General features: G+C 53.2%; 3 protein-coding genes across 5 annotated transcripts in view; all 3 read left to right on the top strand.

Annotated features, from left to right (window-relative positions):
* Positions 1-16,146, top strand: part of LOC116436928 (zinc finger protein 436-like) — a 337,104-nt gene that overhangs the window by 37,793 nt on the left and 283,165 nt on the right. The gene's annotated exons all lie outside the window — the stretch shown is intronic.
* The window catches only part of LOC116436913 (zinc finger protein 239-like), a 64,103-nt gene that overhangs the window by 38,787 nt on the left and 9,170 nt on the right, over positions 1-16,146 (top strand). The window lies entirely within an intron of this gene.
* On the top strand, positions 960-14,843 carry LOC116436883 (serine/threonine-protein kinase PAK 1-like). 3 transcript variants are annotated; one of them, XM_032094309.1, is made up of 8 exons: positions 960-1,054; positions 1,516-1,553; positions 1,957-2,781; positions 4,684-4,793; positions 5,559-5,676; positions 6,072-6,171; positions 6,591-6,787; positions 14,024-14,843. In XM_032094309.1, exons 1-8 carry the CDS (start codon positions 976-978, stop codon positions 14,387-14,389), a joined length of 1,833 nt encoding a protein of 610 aa, XP_031950200.1. In that variant the 5' UTR covers positions 960-975; the 3' UTR covers positions 14,390-14,843. The 3 variants fall into 3 exon arrangements, with proteins under 3 accessions (XP_031950200.1, XP_031950199.1, XP_031950201.1); XM_032094308.1 differs by lacking the exon at positions 6,591-6,787; XM_032094310.1 differs by lacking the exons at positions 960-1,054; positions 1,516-1,553 and adding an exon at positions 3,612-3,660 and having other exon boundaries at positions 2,362-2,781.

Raw genomic sequence — 16,146 nt, 5'->3', positions numbered from 1 at the left:
CCGTTGGTGTTGAGCTGTGGTTGAAACCCTTCCCACACTCAGGGCAGCGGAAGGGCCTCTCCTCTGTGTGTATTGGCTGATGTAAGGGGACACGATCCCCCCAAGGGGCTCAGCTTTGGGGTCCTGAAAGATCCAAACATACACACACAAAACACTCTCCCAGGATACTAAAAGATATTTGGGGCTCGGTTCTGGAATCTGCCAGCTCCAAACACTCCCCAATAAAAAAACCCTCTCAGGGACCCCCTGATAGATTTGGGACGAGCTCCCCCTCCCCAGCCACCTGCAGGATGCCGTGGGGGGACGCTCCCGGGGCCGGGAGTGCTGCGGACACAGCGGGCACTGGAACCTCCTGCTTCTCCTTCTATTCCTGTTCCTGCTCCTCCTCCTCCTGCTCCTCCTTTTCCTCTCCTCCACCTCCTGCTGTTCTCCTCCTTCCTCATCCCGCCTCCTCCCCAGTTCCTGCTTTCTGTATATTTAGAGTGCAGAACTTTGCTTGTTTCTAGAACTAGAACAGAGATCCCAGACGGAACAATCCTTGCTGGTTTTAGGCAGCAGCATCAGTGACTAAAGGTCGTGATTCCTTTGGTTTGGTCCTGTCCTCGTTCCTCCTCAGTGTTCAGGCTTGGCTATGGGCTGTCTTTGTGTGCTGCATTTTCTGGGTTCCTCTTGGATCCTTTGAGCAACAGGCTGTGCCCCGGGAGGATCCTTTGTGCTCCTTTGTGACAGAGGAGAACCTTCCAGGCGGTTCTTGCGTGAGCTGCTGCTGTGATGTCACGGGAACGCTGCCGCGTCCTCGCCGTGTTCCCGTTGCTGCGGGGCACGGAGCCCTCAGTGTCCAGAGCGGCTCTGGGCGCCCGCTGGTTGCCGGAGGATCCTCCTGCCCGAGGCATTCTCAGCAGCCAGCCCAGCCCCTGACGGGTGTCCTTCTGTGCTTGCAGGGGTACAGTCTGCGACGTGTGCAGCACGGCCAAAATGATCCAGCAAGCGGTTGCTGCAGTTTGCACTCTGTACTCTGTGGCTTATTCGGGCTATTTTTTAGCCCACTTGGCACGTAAGTCGAGGTTTTCCCTGGGTGCAGCATCGGTGCCTTCGGGCTTGCTGGGTGCTTTCCGTTCTCCCATTGGAACTGAGCTGCCTTTGTAACCAAATTGCCATTAAGACACCGTTGGTTTGGGAGAGCTCCTGCCAGCAGCTGCAGCTGAAAAAGGGGGTGTCTGCAGCCAGCGGGGCGTGCACAGCATTTGCAAGGGAGCCGGGGGGGTTCTGTTCCCTCAAGCGCAGAGTCTGTGCCAGCAGAGCCTGGAATTCCCTCCGGTGGCTGCTCCAGCCAAGAGCTGACACAGCCCAGGATTCTGTGCTGTTCTCTTGCTTGCTGTGCAAAGGGACTGTGGCTCCTGGAGGGATGTTGTGGAAGCAAAATGCTCTCTCGGGGTTGCCTTGCTCCGTGGGAGTTCCCACCACGGCCAGGTTTTTCCTAACAGCATCTGGTTCATGTTCCCTGTCCCGTTGCAGGGCACCTCACGCGTGGATCCCGAGCAGCTCCTCCTTCGGTGAGTGGGAAAGGAACCTTTGGTGGTCGGAATTGTGCAGAGAGTTGTGAGCTTGGCGTGTGGCAGTCGAGTGCCAGCCTGGGAGGCTGAAGGAAAGTTCCTGCCAGTGTCTTTGCAGCAGCAGCAGCAGCAAAGGGATCCCTGGCACTTTTCTCCTTCTCTGCTGAAGAGCTTGTGAAGAGCTGCAGGTCTGGTTTTGCAGGCAGAAGATTGCTTGCTGGCTTTAGCCACGGTGGAATATGGAATGCCCAGCAATAAGTGGCAATGTCGATTTTAGCCCATTCCTAGTTTGAACAGCTCCGAATCCCATTCCTGCTTAGTGCAGCTGGATGTGTAGCTGAGGATAAATAAGGCGATAACTGAGAGAGAACTTCCCATCCCTCACGCTACCATCTGTCCACAGGGCACAAAAGCAGCATCAGCTCCTCCTCTGGCTCCCTCTGCTTCCAAAGAGGAGGCCAAAGAGGAGGAAGACAGCAGTGAACTTCCCGGTGTTCTGGGGGATGATGGTGAACTTCCCTCTGTCCCGGGAGATGAGGGCAAACATCCCAAGGTTTGGGAATACAACAGTGAAGCTCCTGTGGTGTGGGGCGAGGATGGTGGACATCACCCGGTGTTGGACGAGGACAGCGAGGCTCCAGCAGCATGGGACAAGGAGGACGGACATCTCCCAGTGTGGGACGAGGACAGAGGACATCCTGTGGCTTGGGAAGAGGAGGCTGCAATTCTCCCGGCATGGGAAGAGGATGGCAAACATCCCGTGGCTTGCAAAGAAGACCAGGAACCCGCTGAATTTTGGGAAGAGGATGGGGAACCTCCCTCTGCTTGGGAAGAGGACACTGAAGCTCCCTCTGCTGCGGGATCCTGGGCTGAACATTCTGACAGCAGCACAGCCCTGCAGCCAGAGGGCAGAGAGGAGTGGTGCCTGATGCAGCTGAGTACGTCTGCTCTGCTGCTGTGTGCCAGAGCAGGGTGCTGCGTGTGTGTCTCAGCATCAGCTGCACCCAGGCTTGCTCTGCAGCTGAATGTCACAGAGTCATTTATTGTCCTTGCCCAGCTGAGACCAAGGGGCTCCCGGCCCCAGGGAGTGGGGCTGCATTTTGGCCCTGCTGCAAGGCGGGCTCTCCATCTGGGAGGGAGCGTCTTCCATGTGGTTTCTTTCAGGGAGCACCGTGAGCGTGGGGGAGCCTGCCGAGAAATACCTGGAACTGGAGCAGGTTGGCCAAGGGTAAGTGCACGGCAGTTACTTCTGCACAAGCAGGGGCCAGGTATTTGCTGGTGCAGGATCAAGTGAGAAGCCAGGCAAGCTGCAAACAGCTTCAGACACTGGGGCACGATGCTGCTGTCTCTCAGTCCTGATCAGAATTGGTAACTGTGGTCAGAAGGCACCGTCAAAAGCCCCTGAGGCTGGCAGTGTCCTGCCTGCAGCAAGGAGCAGGACCTGGAAGATCTTCTGTCCCTGGAATTTGATTGCCTGAAAGAGCAGCTCACCATCTGGTGACTGTCAGAAGACAGTTCTCAAGAACATTCCTTTCAAATATTTTGCTTCCAAAAATATCCACCGGTCAGGATTATCAACATAACGGTTTAGAAACAGAAACCAGAGATGAGCTAATAAGTGCTCTTTTCAGCACAGGTAGTAAGCCCCGGACATTCAGTAACAGGCACAGAGCTGCTGCACTCGAGGGGAAAATGCATCAGCTGCCTGATGGCAGGGCCCTTGTGGATCCTGCAGCTCATAGGCAGGAAATGGAAAAGGATGAAATACATTCTTTTCCAGTTCATTAGACACCTGCTCCCACCCTAGGTTTTGGACTAAAGTAATTCAGCGTGGACATTTGGGATTTGCTCCAGCCCTTTTCCTTCGTGTTGGGCCTCAGTTTTCTCTCGCACACCTTGCGAGGCACAGGGCTGGTGGCTGCTGCGCTGCTGTTTGAAGGGTCGATGCACCCAGGTGTTTTGTAAAGGCTGCAGGCAGCAGAGATCTCCTGTCTGGGCTGGCTTTCACTCCCAGGGCCTAAAGCGCTGCTTCTTTCTTCTCTGCTGTTCTGTCTCCAGGGCTTTTGGAACCGTTTCTAAAGGACTCGACAGGGCCACTGGAGGAGAGGTCAGTGTCACCACGCTCAGCACGTCGGGCAGCTCTCGAGGGCTTTCCCCTCTGCTGGGAGCTGTGGCTGCAGCTTTGGGGGGCCAGCAGAGCTTTCCTGCACAGGCTGTTCCTCTGAAGGCCCAGCAGTGTCAGCCTGCAGAGCACGGCTGGGACAGACTTGAGCCTTCTGAAGTGCCCAAAGGAATGCAAGGACGGCAGCGGTGTCTGTCAGAGCAGGACACGCTGGCTTGGTCTTCATATCTGAAAGCATCAGTGCATCAGCTGGTGGAGGCTGAGGCCTAATTTATCTTCATCCCAGCCTCAGACAGGAACACTGTTTAGCAGTTTTTCCATCCTGTGCTTCATCTTCAAAGGATACCTCAAGACCTAATTAAGGAGCGATCCTGCCTGGCATCAGTTTGGGGTTTTAGTCCTACTGCAGCTGTTCCCAGAGAGAGGGAGAGGAATGAGAAGATGGATGTGCAGAGCAAAGCTCTCCCCTAAACCCTGCAGCTGTGTTTGGGTCTGGTGTCAGTGACAGCCCGTGACAGGGATCATCTGAGCAATGTTTGTGCGTGTTTGCTCTGTTGTGCAATCCCAAACAGAGCAGTTGCCTTTGAAATCATGACCAAATCCCACAGGATTGCTAAAGGGTTCCCGGCTGTTTTGCTCTGTTTTCACAGAACCAGAATTACTTGCTGCCTGCAAAATGTGTTTGAATGATAATGAGAGTGGTGGTAAACTAAGGCTGTTTGAGAAGAGTGCAGGTGCAGAGAATGTTGTGAGAGCTTTGAGGCTGAGAGCTGAGGGCCCATTTCTGCAGAGCTTCCAAGGCCAAATGTCTCTGGCCCTGTGTCCTGTAAGCGGCCCCGCAGCGAGCAGAGAAATGGGCTGTGGGAATGTCACTTGCTGAGCCCGGGTGTCCCATCCCAAGGCAGTTTGGCCCAGCCCGGCTCCGTCGCTCCACAAAGACTCGCTCCGTGTTTGCTGCGGCCTCCTGCCCCAGACTCCTCCAGTTCAAGGGCTGCAATGTCCTTTCAGGTGGCCATAAAGAAAATGAGTCTCAGAGGGCAGAACGGGGAACGAGCTGTGAATGAGATCCTGGTCCTGAAGGACAAGAAGAACCCCAACATTGTCAGCTCTTTGGACAGGTGAGTGCTTCAGCTCTTATCCCGTGCACGGGCCCTGCGTTAATCTCTCCTGGCATCCGCAGTCTGTAGCCTGTTTTGAAAAAGCCTCACCCGGCCGTAGCTTCCCAAAACAACAGCCTGTCAGTTCACTCCCTCCGTGTGCTTTTGTTGCTTGGGTTTGGTTTTTCCTTCAAGCTGACCCCATTTTCTGGGTCTTATGACAAGTGCTGATAAACCCTGTCAGAAATTATTTCCCTTGGCTTCTCCTTCCCAACTCTTTTCCATTGCTGCGGATGCCAGGAAGACCAGGTTCTTGTTTCCAGAAACGCCTCATGTGCCCATTTTGCAATGGCCCTGCCTGTTTCTGAAGGGACTTTCTGCAAAGTTTTCCAAACATTTGACCACTTTTGTTCTAAGTGCTGCAGGGCCTCCTCCCCTGGATAACTCTGGAAGTTGTGTTGCCTTGTTCTGGAGGGAACGGTGGAACTGCTGAGTTCAGATGCTGAACCAGCTGGGGGCAAGTGTTGTGGTTCCACATTGATCTGGGCTGTTGCTAAACTGCATTTTTCACTTGCTTGCCATCTAAGGCCTCTCCTTTCCCACAGGTGTCTCCTTCTCCTTTAGACGATGCAGATCCCAAGGACTGTGCAGCCCGGCAGGAATGTCTCTGCATCGGATTCTGTCCTCTTTTACAAGTGACCTGGAAACAAAACTCTACTCAAGGCTTTTCCATCGGGGAATTGAACAGTGCACGTTCATCTCCACGCCATTGTTTGCCTCTTCCAGCTTCCTTGTTGATGAAGATCTCTGGCTGGTGATGGAATACATGGATGGAGGAACTTTGCAGGACGTTGTCAGACAGACACGCATGGCTGAAGGAGAGATGGCAGCTGTCAGTCGGGAGGTGAGGGATCCTGCTCGTGCTTCCCATGGCTTGGACACAATGCTCCTTCCAAGCAGGGCCTGAGAACAGGAGTGGCTCCATGCTCAGAGCTTTGTTTCTGTGTTGTTTTTATGAGCTGGAGAAGAAAGAGCCTCTGAAGTGAACGGCCTGCCAGTGTCACTGCACTTCCACTCTGTTCTTGTCCTCTTTCCTGCTGTTGTGGGACTCTCTGTCTTTTTTGATTTGATTTGCTGTTCTCAGCTTTGCCTTGAACCATTTGCCCGGAGCTTGTCTGCACTGCACTCCTGGCCTGTCACAGCAAAGCTGCTGCTGGCAGAATTCTAAACTGTCCTTTCTTGTGTGATTGTGTATTCCAGCCATCGATTTCCACCCTCGTGTTTCTTGTTCTCTCTCAGTGTCTGCAGGGCCTGGATTTCCTCCACTCGAACCGGGTGATCCACAGAGATCTGAAGAGCTCCAACATCCTTCTGGCAACGGACGGCTCTGTCAAGCTGGGTGGGTGTTCCTGGTCAGGCACGGCGCTCCCGGGCTGCGGGTGTGGGGCTGCTTCCCAGTGACGGCCAGAGCCCCACAAGTGCTGCTGGTGGCGGTGCCCGGCCCCTGCTGGCAGCTGAGAGCGGCTGCCCCATGCAGAGAGCTCAGGAGAGGAGCAGGGTGTCAGCAGTGGCTTTGCTCTGGGTATGGCCCTTGCAGAGGGGCGGCAGTTGGAATCTGAAGCTTCAAGGGAATCACTAAAAGCCACTGCATGAAAGCTGAGGGTTCCTTTAAGGCTCCACTTCCATCTTGCCTTGGCTATAGCCCTGAGGACTTTTCCAGCTGGATTCAGCACTGCATTCTCAGACTGAGAGTGGGCAATCTTTGTGCTTGCTTTCCTCATTCCAGCTGCCTTTGACAGTGTTTGTTTCTGTCCTCAGCTGATTTTGGCCTCTGCGCTCAGCTCAGCCCTGAGCAGGAGCAGCGCAGCTCCATGGTGGGCACTGCTCACTGGATGGCCCCAGAGGTTGTGACCAGTTCTCCTTATGGCCCCAAGGTGGACATCTGGTCCTTGGGCATTGTGACCATCGAGATGGTGGAAGGAGAACCTCCTTACTTCGAGCACACGGGGGCCATGGTAAGAGGCAAATTTCCCAGAGTTTGCAAAGGCCTGTGAGCACAGAGGGACCCGCCCTGGGAGGAGCAGCCGGAGGGCTCTGCCCATCGGGAAGGGAATTCCCAGAGGATTTGAGCCTGAGCACAGACCAATATTCTGCAGTCTCCAGAATTTGCTTTGGGTTTTAAGTTGTTGCAGCTCTTCTGTCTGTGAGGATGACCTGAAAACATGAAGCCAGAGCATCAGCTCTAATCTTCTCTTGCAGAAAACCCCAGACCAACCCCAAAGCCCACACCCAAACCCAACAGGTTTTCTGAAGGAGTTTCTAAAAGAGGTTCTGTGAGATGAACTCCCCCTGACTCTTCTCACTGGGAAACTTGTCTAAAACACGAAGATGAATGTTTAACATTCCCATAGTCTAACATATTTCTTTCCTAGCCCAAGCTACTTTCTCCATGTCACCAAGCCTGAGCTTTCAGCAACTGTACTAGTTTGAAAACAAACTAGTGGGAGACACCAAGTCAGAATAACAATTTAATTGGGAAATAAAAGGAGGGGGAAAGAAAAAAACAATAAAAGCGGATAACACTGGGTTAAACTGACAGAGTTAGGATACAACCTGGCACCCTGTTAGTCAGGGTGGTGGTGGCAGTCTGGTAGAATGGTGGCTGCAGTCCTCCCGAAGTGGCGATCCTGTAGAAAAAAAAGGATCTGCTCTTCCTCAGAAGGTCCAGTGGTGGCTGTGTAGCTTCTGTCCTCTGGAAATCCAGTGGAAAGGCGTTGTCTCTGGTGTTCAGCCTCAGCTTATATCCACGATGGGATGCTTGGTTCCTCCCTCTGGGTGGAGCATCTCACAATGGGGTAATGAGTCATGAGGCCAAGCGTTGATTAGGCTCATTAACAGAAGATAGTCCGGAGGGAGTTATCTCTGAGTCATGGGGCAGGACAATGATGGGCCATTAACAGCAAGATAGTCTGGGTGGAGGAGGCAAGGAAACACTGCCCCACCTGATTTCAACACCTCATGAGGATGGTGATAGAATACACTGCAACCCAGGACATTATCCACCCCTTATTCTATTACCATCTACATTTTCCCAAATCAATACTTTCTTAAACTCTAAAACACACATACATACATATATATACAATGAAACCCTACACACAGTTCTCACCTAAGATTAGGTCTCCCTGTGGTACACAACGGGTTTCCCCATCTTTCTGCATTACCCACCAAGTGCAACCAGGACTTGAGCAAAGACAATCCCACGGATGGGTTTGTCTTTGCCTGAGGTGGGATTAATCCAAACAGTCTTTCCTAAAATACCTCTCAGGTGTACCACAGGGACTCTATCTCCATCCACTGTGTGCAAGGGCTCAGACTCGGTGGGACCAGCTCGATTGATGGACCCTCGGGTATTGACCATCCAGGTGGCCTTTGCTAAGTTCACTTCCCAATTTTTGAAGGTCCCCCCACCTAGTGCCTTTAGGGTGGTTTTAAGTAGTCCATTGCAGTGTTCAACTTTTCCAGCAGCTGGTGCACGATAAGGAATATGATATATCCATTCGATACTGTGTTCTCTGGCCCAGGTGTTGATGAGGCTGTTCTTAAAATGAGTCCCGTTGTCTGACTCGATCCTATCAGGGGTGCCATGTCTCCACAGGACTTGCTTTTCCAGGCCCAGGATGGTGTTCCGGGCTGTAGCATGAGGCACAGGGTAGGTCTCCAGCCATCCAGTGGTTGCTTCAACCATGGTCAACACGTAACGCTTGCCTTGGCAGGTTTGGGGAAGGGTGATGTAATCAACTTGCCAGGCTTCACCATACCTGTACTTTGACCATCATCCACCATACCACAGAGGCTTCACCCGCTTGGCCTGTTTGATTGCAGCACAGGTCTCACAACTGTGGATGACCTGTGAGATGCTGTCCATGGAAAGGTCCACCCCTTGGTCACGGGCCCTTCGGTATGTTGCGTCTCTCCCCTGATGACCAGAGGCATCATGGGCCCAACAAGCTAGGAATAATTCTCCCTTGTGCTGCCAGTCCAGATCCACCTGTGATACTTTCACCTTGGCAGCTCGGTCCACCTGCTTGTTGTTGCGATGCTCTTCATTAGCCCGACTCTTGGGTACGTGCGCATCCACGTGTCGAACCTTCACGGTCAGCTTCTCTACTCGGGCGGCGATGTCCTGCCAAATCTCAGTGGCCCAGATGGGTTTCTCTCTGCGCTGCCAGTTGGCTTTTCTCCAGCAAGCCAGCCATCCCCACAGAGCATTAGCTACCATCCACGAGTCGGTGTAGAGATAGAGCCTCGGCCACTTCTCTCGTTCAGCAATATCCAAGGCCAGCTGGACGGCTTTAAGCTCTGCAACCTGACTCGATCCACCTTGTCCCTTGGTAGCCTGTGCAACTCGTCATGTGGGGCTCCATACTGCAGCTTTCCATTTCCGGTTAGCGCCTACAATTCGGCAGGAACCATCAGTGAAGAGGGCATAACGTCTTTCAGTCTCCGGTAGCTCATTATATGGTGGGGCTTCCTCAGCACGAGTCACTCGCTCTTACTCTTCTTCAGAAGATAATCCAAAAGTCTCACCTTCAGGCCAGTTTGTTATAATTTCTAGAATCCCAGGGCGATTCGGGTTTCCAATATGGGCACGCTGTACGATGAGAGCAATCCATTTGCTCCATGTGGTGTCGGTGGCATGATGCGTGGAAGGAACCTTTCCCTTGAACATCCAACCCAGCCCTGGTAGTCGGGGTGCCAGAAGCAGCTGTGCTTTAGTGCCAATTACCTCTGAGGCAGCTTGGACTCCTTCATAGGCAGCCAAGATTTCCTTCTCTGTGGGAGTGTAGTTGGCTTCAGATCCTCTATAGCTTCGGCTCCAGAATCCCAGTGGTCGGCCTCGAGTCTCACCAGGCACCTTCTGCCAGAGGCTCCAGGACAGACCATGGCTCCCGGATGCAGAGTAGAGCACATTTTTCACCTCTGCTCCTGTCCTGACTGGGCCAAGGGCTACCGCGTGAGTGATTTCCTGTTTGATCTGGGTGAAGGCTTGCTGCTGTTCAGGGCCCCCGTGGAAATCATTCTTCTTGCGGGTAACCAGGTAGAGAGGGCTCACGATCTGGCTGTACTCAGGAATGTGCATTCTCCAAAAACCTATGGCGCCTAGGAAAGCTTGTGTTTCCTTCTTGTTGGTTGGTGGAGACATCGCAGTGATCTTGTTGATGACCTCAGTGGGAATCCGGCGTCGTCCATCTTGCCACTTTACTCCCAGGAACTGGATCTCTCAGGCAGGTCCCTTGACTTTGCTCCTTTTGATGGCAAAGCCGGCTTCCAGGAGAATCTGGATGATTTTCTCTCCTTTCTCAAATACTTCCTTTGCTGTGTTTCCCCACACGATGATGTTGTCGATGTATTGCAGATGTTCTGGGGCCTCACCCTTTTCCAGTGCAGTCTGGATCAGTCCATGGCAAATGGTGGGACTGTGCTTCCACCCCTGGGGCAGTCGGTTCCAGGTGTATTGCACACCCCTCCAGGTGAAAGCAAACTGGGACCTGCATTCTGCTGCCAAAGGAATGGAGAGGAAGGCATTGGCAATGTCAATAGTGGAGTACCACTTCACTGCTTTGGACTCCAGCTCGTACTGAAGTTCCAACATGTCCGGCACAGCGGCGCTCAATGGTGGCGTGACCTCATTCAGGCCACGGTAGTCCACCGTCAGCCTCCGTTCTCCACTGGACTTACGCACTGGCCATATAGGGCTGTTGAAAGGTGAATGGGCCTTGCTGACCACCCCTTGGCTCTCCAGTTTGCGAATCATCTCATGGACGGGAGCCACAGAGTCTCTGTCGGTGCGGTATTGCCTACGGAGCACTGTTGCTGTGGCGATTGGCACCTGTTGTTCTTCAACTCTTAGCAGTCCCACGGCAGAGGGGTCATCTGAGAGGCCAGGCAATGTACTCAGTTGTCTGATATCTTCTGTCTCCACAGCAGCTATCCCAAAAGCCCAACGATGTCCTTTTGGGTCCTTGAAATAGCCATTTCTGAGATAGTCTGTGCCGAGGATGCACGGGGCCTCCGGGCCAGTCACGATGGGGTGTTTCTGCCACTCGTTCCCAGTTAAACTCACTTCAGCTTCCAGTACAGTCAGCTGCTGGGATCCTCCTGTCACCCCAGAAATAGAAATTGGTTCTGCTCCCACATACCTTGATGGCATCAGAGTACATTGAGCGCCGGTGTCAACCAAAGCCGTGTATCTTTGTGGGTCAGATGTGCCAGGCCATCGGACCCACACAGTCCAAAAGACCCGATTCTCCCTTTCCTCTACCTGGCTAGAGGCAGGGCCCCTCTATTCCTGATCATGGTACATGTTGCTCCCTTCCGGTGAATATGCTCCTGAGGTCCCTTCAAGAGGATCGGTCATATTATCATTCCTATGCCGTCTGGAGTTCTGTGCGCGAGACCGGAGCGGCGTTGACTCTAGATGCGCTTCTTGTGGTAGTTGTCCCTCTTTTTAGTTCACGTACCCTGGCTGCTAAGGAGGAGGTGGGTTTTCCATGCCACTTACTCGTGTCTTCTCCATGTTCCTGAAGGAAAAACCAGAGATTACCTCGTGGGGTGTATCCTGTCTCCCTGGTTGGGGGACGCCGGCTCCTAATGGCAGAGACTCTTGCTGGTTCTGGCGGGATGTGGTAAATCTCTTCCTTAAGTTCCTTTTTCAATTTCTGATGGCCTTCTTCGATCAAGCTCCGGGCTTGCTCAGCCAGCCTTGTTTCCACGGATGAGACATGAGTGCGAAACGGGGCTGTGACGGTGTCCTCGTAAATCCTCAGTTTGTTCACCAAGACGCCCACCCTGTCCTCGCCTTCCCTCCATTGCAGCGTTGCCAGGTAATGGGAGTATATCTCTGGTCCAAGGCGTGCGGACCTCAACCACATCTGTGATGTGCACTGGACACCATCTGGGCTCTTAGGAAATCTCTCGTCTTCTGAGAAAATGATCTCCAGCACAGCCAATTCCCTCAGGCACCGGATACCTTGTTCCATTGTGCTCCATTTTCCTTGGTGCACCTGGAGGTCTTCTTTACAAAGGTACCTGTCCCTTACACTTGTAAGCAGTCGCCGCCAGAGGCTGAGAGTTTCTTGGGTTCTCCCAGTCCCCTGGTCAATGACCACATCCCGGGACAGAGATCCCAGTTGCCTGGCCTCACTTCCGTCCAGAATGGTGTCATTGGCTGCAGTGTCCCAAATGCGAAGCAGCCAGGTCAGGATAGACTCATTCGTCTGGCGGGTGAATTCCCTCCGCAGGTCTCGCAGCTCATCCGGGGATAGCGACCGAGCGATGATCTCGGGCTCTGCCTCTTCTGCTGGGTGCGAAGGTCCTGCTGCATCCTCGTCAGTCACAAGGCAGACTGATTTGCTTTTTGATTTCTTCTTCTGAACGGGAGCAACTGCAATCAGTTTAGGCTGTTCTGGTTCAGTAACAGTTTGTGTGGAGATGCTGACAGCGCCTTTGGTTTTTTCCTCCTCTGCGTCAATCTGAGTGGACATGGACGCTGCGGTCTTGCGTCTGGGTTCTTTCTCCTCTGTGACAGTCTGAGTAGGGATGGATGCTGTCACTATGCTTTTGGTTCCTTTCTTCTTTGCGACAATCTGTGTAGACATTGTGCTTGTTGCTCGGCTCTTTTTTTTCCTCTCATCCTGAGGATGCTGTGCCATAGCTCTGATCCTAAGCATGGTGTACACAGTGCAGGTCATAGAGAAAAAAGAGAAGAGAACTGACAAGAAGATTATGCCATCCTTAACATCCACAGGGAACTCAATATTTTCAAAAACCACTGTGTCCGGTCTGAAAGGCTGGAAAAAAGCATTCTTTAATCCTCCCCCCAGGGGCTGGGTATGATTGTTGAAGCCCCAGAAGTAGCAGCCTAAAGTAGGACAAGCAGACAAAGTTGAGTATATATTCCGAATTATGTTCATTGTCTCGGAGGTTATCATGCAGTTGGCATAATAGACTAATAAAGCAAATTTTATACCATACCCTGGTCTACACAGGAGCATTACAATCAGCAGATAGCTCCCCATGTGCGGAAAAATATAGAGAGCTAGGTACAAGACCCATGTAAGCATGTTGAACATCATAGTGAGTAGGTGGCTTCTACAATACAAAATTGTAATTCTGACTTTTCTCAGCAGACAGCCTCACATTGGGCGCCAAATTATGTACTAGTTTGAAAACAAACTAGTGGGAGACACCAAGTCAGAATAACAATTTAATAGGGAAATAAAAGGAGGGGGAAAGAAAAAAACAATAAAAGTGGATAACACTGGGTTAAACTGACAGAGTTAGGATACAACCTGGCACCCTGTTAGTCAGGGTGGTGGTGGCAGTCTGGTAGAATGGTGGCTGCAGTCCTCCCGAAGTGGCGATCCTGTAGAAAAAAAAGGATCTGCTCTTCCTCAGAAGGTCCAGTGGTGGCTGTGTAGCTCCTGTCCTCTGGAAATCCAGTGGAAAGGCGTTGTCTCTGGTGTTCAGCCTCAGCTTATATCCACGATGGGATGCTTGGTTCCTCCCTCTGGGTGGAGCATCTCACAATGGGGTAATGAGTCATGAGGCCAAGCGTTGATTAGGCTCATTAACAGAAGATAGTCCGGAGGGAGTTATCTCTGAGTCATGGGGCAGGACAATGATGGGCCATTAACAGCAAGATAGTCTGGGTGGAGGAGGCAAGGAAACACTGCCCCACCTGATTTCAACGGCTGATGGGGATGGTAATAGAATACACTGCAACCCAGGACAGCAACCCAAACCTCAGGTTCCTTGCCTGGCAGTTTCTGGGATGGAACATCATGAATGCATTTACTTAAGTGTCAGTGGCACTGCAGGGATGCATTTGATGTAAGAATCCTTTGAAATAACACAGGCGGACCACAGTGACTCTTGCAAATGGCCTGTAAAGCTGGTGTCCATATTTGGAGAAGCAAAATGGGTTATTTCTGATGGAGGTTCCAACTAACAAAGTCAGCCAATGACATTGGCTCTCAAGGCAAGATCATCTGGATGTTGGAATGGCTGTGGCTGCAGCAGTGTTTGGCTTTTTTGGTTGGCATAGAAAAATGAGCTCTGAGCAGCATCTCTGCCAGGGAGGAAAGTGCCCCTGGAGACTGGGGCTGAGAAACCAGGGTCGCTGTGAGCACTCGTGGGTGTGAAGGAAGCTGGCAGAGCTTTTTCAGAAGTGTTTGCTTTTTGCGCAGGCTCGCTGTCTGATCCGGCAGAACGGGACCCCGCAGCTGCAGGAGCCCAGGCGCCTGTCGGCTCTGCTGCGGGACTTCCTGGAGTGCAGCCTGGAGCCGGACGAGGAGCGGCGCTGGTCTGCCCAGGAGCTGCTGCAGGTGGATGCGAAGCGGCTGCAGGGGAAACAGCAGCGCGAGGGAGGGGTTTTCTCGTGGGGCCCCCCTCCAATAGTCTCCGGTCTCGCTGCTTTTCACATGCTAAGGCAGCAGAATCCTCGCCTGGTTTGGCTTGGCAGGGTCCTTTGCAGGTCATCTGGACCAGGTGCCCCGCAAGGAGCAGGGACATCTTCAAGCAGATCAGGTGGCTCAGAGCCCTGCCTGACCTGAGCCTGGATGTTTCCAGGGAGGAGGCAGCTCCCACATCTCTGGGCACCCTCTGCCAGTGTTTCCCCACTCTTCTGATAAAAAAATTCGGCCTCAGATCTAATCTGAGCCTGCTTCCCTCTCTTGAGTTTCAAACTATTCCCCTTTGTCCTGTTGCAACAGAGCCTGTGAGGAACTTGCCTTGGGAAAGTAACAGTTCATTTCTTTCTTTTTCATCCTTTGGGCAGCACCCATTTTTATCATCAGCCAAACCTCTCTCCAACCTGAGCCCTCTGATCGCTGCAGCAAAGCAATTGAGGGAGCAGCGGAGGACGTGAAGCACCTGGGGAGAGCTTTTTGTTACAGTAGTTAGGACAAGTGGTTAGTTATGGTAGTTAGCACTGCTAGTGAGTTATGGTGGTTAGGACAGCCTGGTAGTTATGGCAGTTTTTTGAATAAAAACTCTGTTAAACCTCAAGTCTCTTGACGTGTCCCTTCCTTGTCCCCCCGTGACTCAGCTGCCCAGAGCAATGTGAGGGGAGAGCAGGCCCAGCCTTGCCCAGAGCTGAGCCCCAGCAGAGCCCCGGCAGAGCCCAGAGCAGCCTCAGCATCGGCAGAGTCAGCCTGGAAGGAGGCGCCTGGAGCCTTCTCGACTGCAGCCGACTCTCGTTTACAAACCGCCTGGGGTGGGAAATGCCACTGGTTCTGCAAGAGGGCAGAGGGGGCCCGGGGAAGGCCCAAGTGATCCATGCGAGGGAAAAACCCGCCCAGTGCTGGAGAAAAACCACGCCTTTTTCCCCTCCCACGTCGGCCAAAACATTGAATCCTAAACCAAATCAAACGGGGCAGGGGAGCAGCCCAGGCCCTTCCGCCCCTGCAAACCAAAGCGTCCCTTGCAAGGCTCTGAGCCCCGGCGCCGGTGGCCCCGCGGGCGTTGGTTTCTGTCAGGCTCACTGCTGCCAGCCCAGGCCCAGCCCGGGACAGGGCGGGCGCTGGAGGCTGCGGGCGGGGAGATGCGATCCCGGGACACGCATTTGGTGGCACCTGCGAGCGCAAGCAGGGGAGGGGCTCCGGCAGTGACGGGGGAAAGGAATAAGGTGAATGTGACTTAAACAAACAAAGCCCGTGAATCTGCTTTAGATAGGGCCAGGGAGCTGTAGGTAGGAAGGAATGAAAGAAACTATCACTTCCAGAAAATGTTACTGATTGCCATGGAGTGCTGCTCAGCCAAGGCCGTTTTAAATTCCTTAAGTTAGAGAAGAAGAACAAAGACTCAATGGAGTTATTAATATTGCTTTGTTTTACTAAAACAAACAAAACAGGTGTGTGCATATTGGAGGGCGAATCGGGAAGTCTGAACTTTCCAAGGAACAGTCCCAGTGACGGGGCAGCCACCTCTGTCCTACCCACACCGGGACGAGCCAGCGCTGCTCCGGCACCGGCTCCTGCCGAGGCAGCAGCAGGAAGGAGACCGCGGGCAGCCGCTCCCGCAGCGCCCTCACGCCAGGGCGAACACGGCGCCCACACGGCACAACGAACCTGCCACAGCCCCCTGCCGCCCCCTCCGCCCACAGCCAGCCCCGAGCCCCGCCAGAACCGAGCGCGGCTCCCACCCACACTAGGGCCGCCTCCGAGCTCCGCCGCTGCCTCAGCAGTGGTTCCCAGTCACCCCCAGTATGATCCCGGTCACTCCCAGCATCATCCCAGTTGCTTACAGTCACTCCCACTCTGTTTTCAGTATGGTCCCAGTCACTCCCAATAAGATCCCAGTTGCCTGCAGC

This window comes from Corvus moneduloides, chromosome 31, assembly GCF_009650955.1.
Source record: "Corvus moneduloides isolate bCorMon1 chromosome 31, bCorMon1.pri, whole genome shotgun sequence".
NCBI classification, from domain to species: domain Eukaryota; kingdom Metazoa; phylum Chordata; class Aves; order Passeriformes; family Corvidae; genus Corvus; species Corvus moneduloides.
The sequence above is the reverse complement of the archived record's forward strand: the minus strand, read 5'-3'. Positions and strand labels throughout refer to the sequence as shown.

What these genes read in the sequence shown, in the direction of transcription:
- LOC116436883 (XM_032094308.1), top strand. Translation starts at nt 976, where the DNA reads ATGATCCAGCAAGCGGTTGCTGCAGTTTGCACTCTGTACTCTGTGGCT. An exon ending in TTTTTTAGCCCACTTGGCAC is followed by an intron (nt 1,055 to 1,515) that starts GTAAGTCGAGGT and finishes GTCCCGTTGCAG; the next exon opens with GGCACCTCACGCGTGGATCC. An exon ending in ATTGTCAGCTCTTTGGACAG is followed by an intron (nt 4,794 to 5,558) that starts GTGAGTGCTTCA and finishes TGCCTCTTCCAG; the next exon opens with CTTCCTTGTTGATGAAGATC.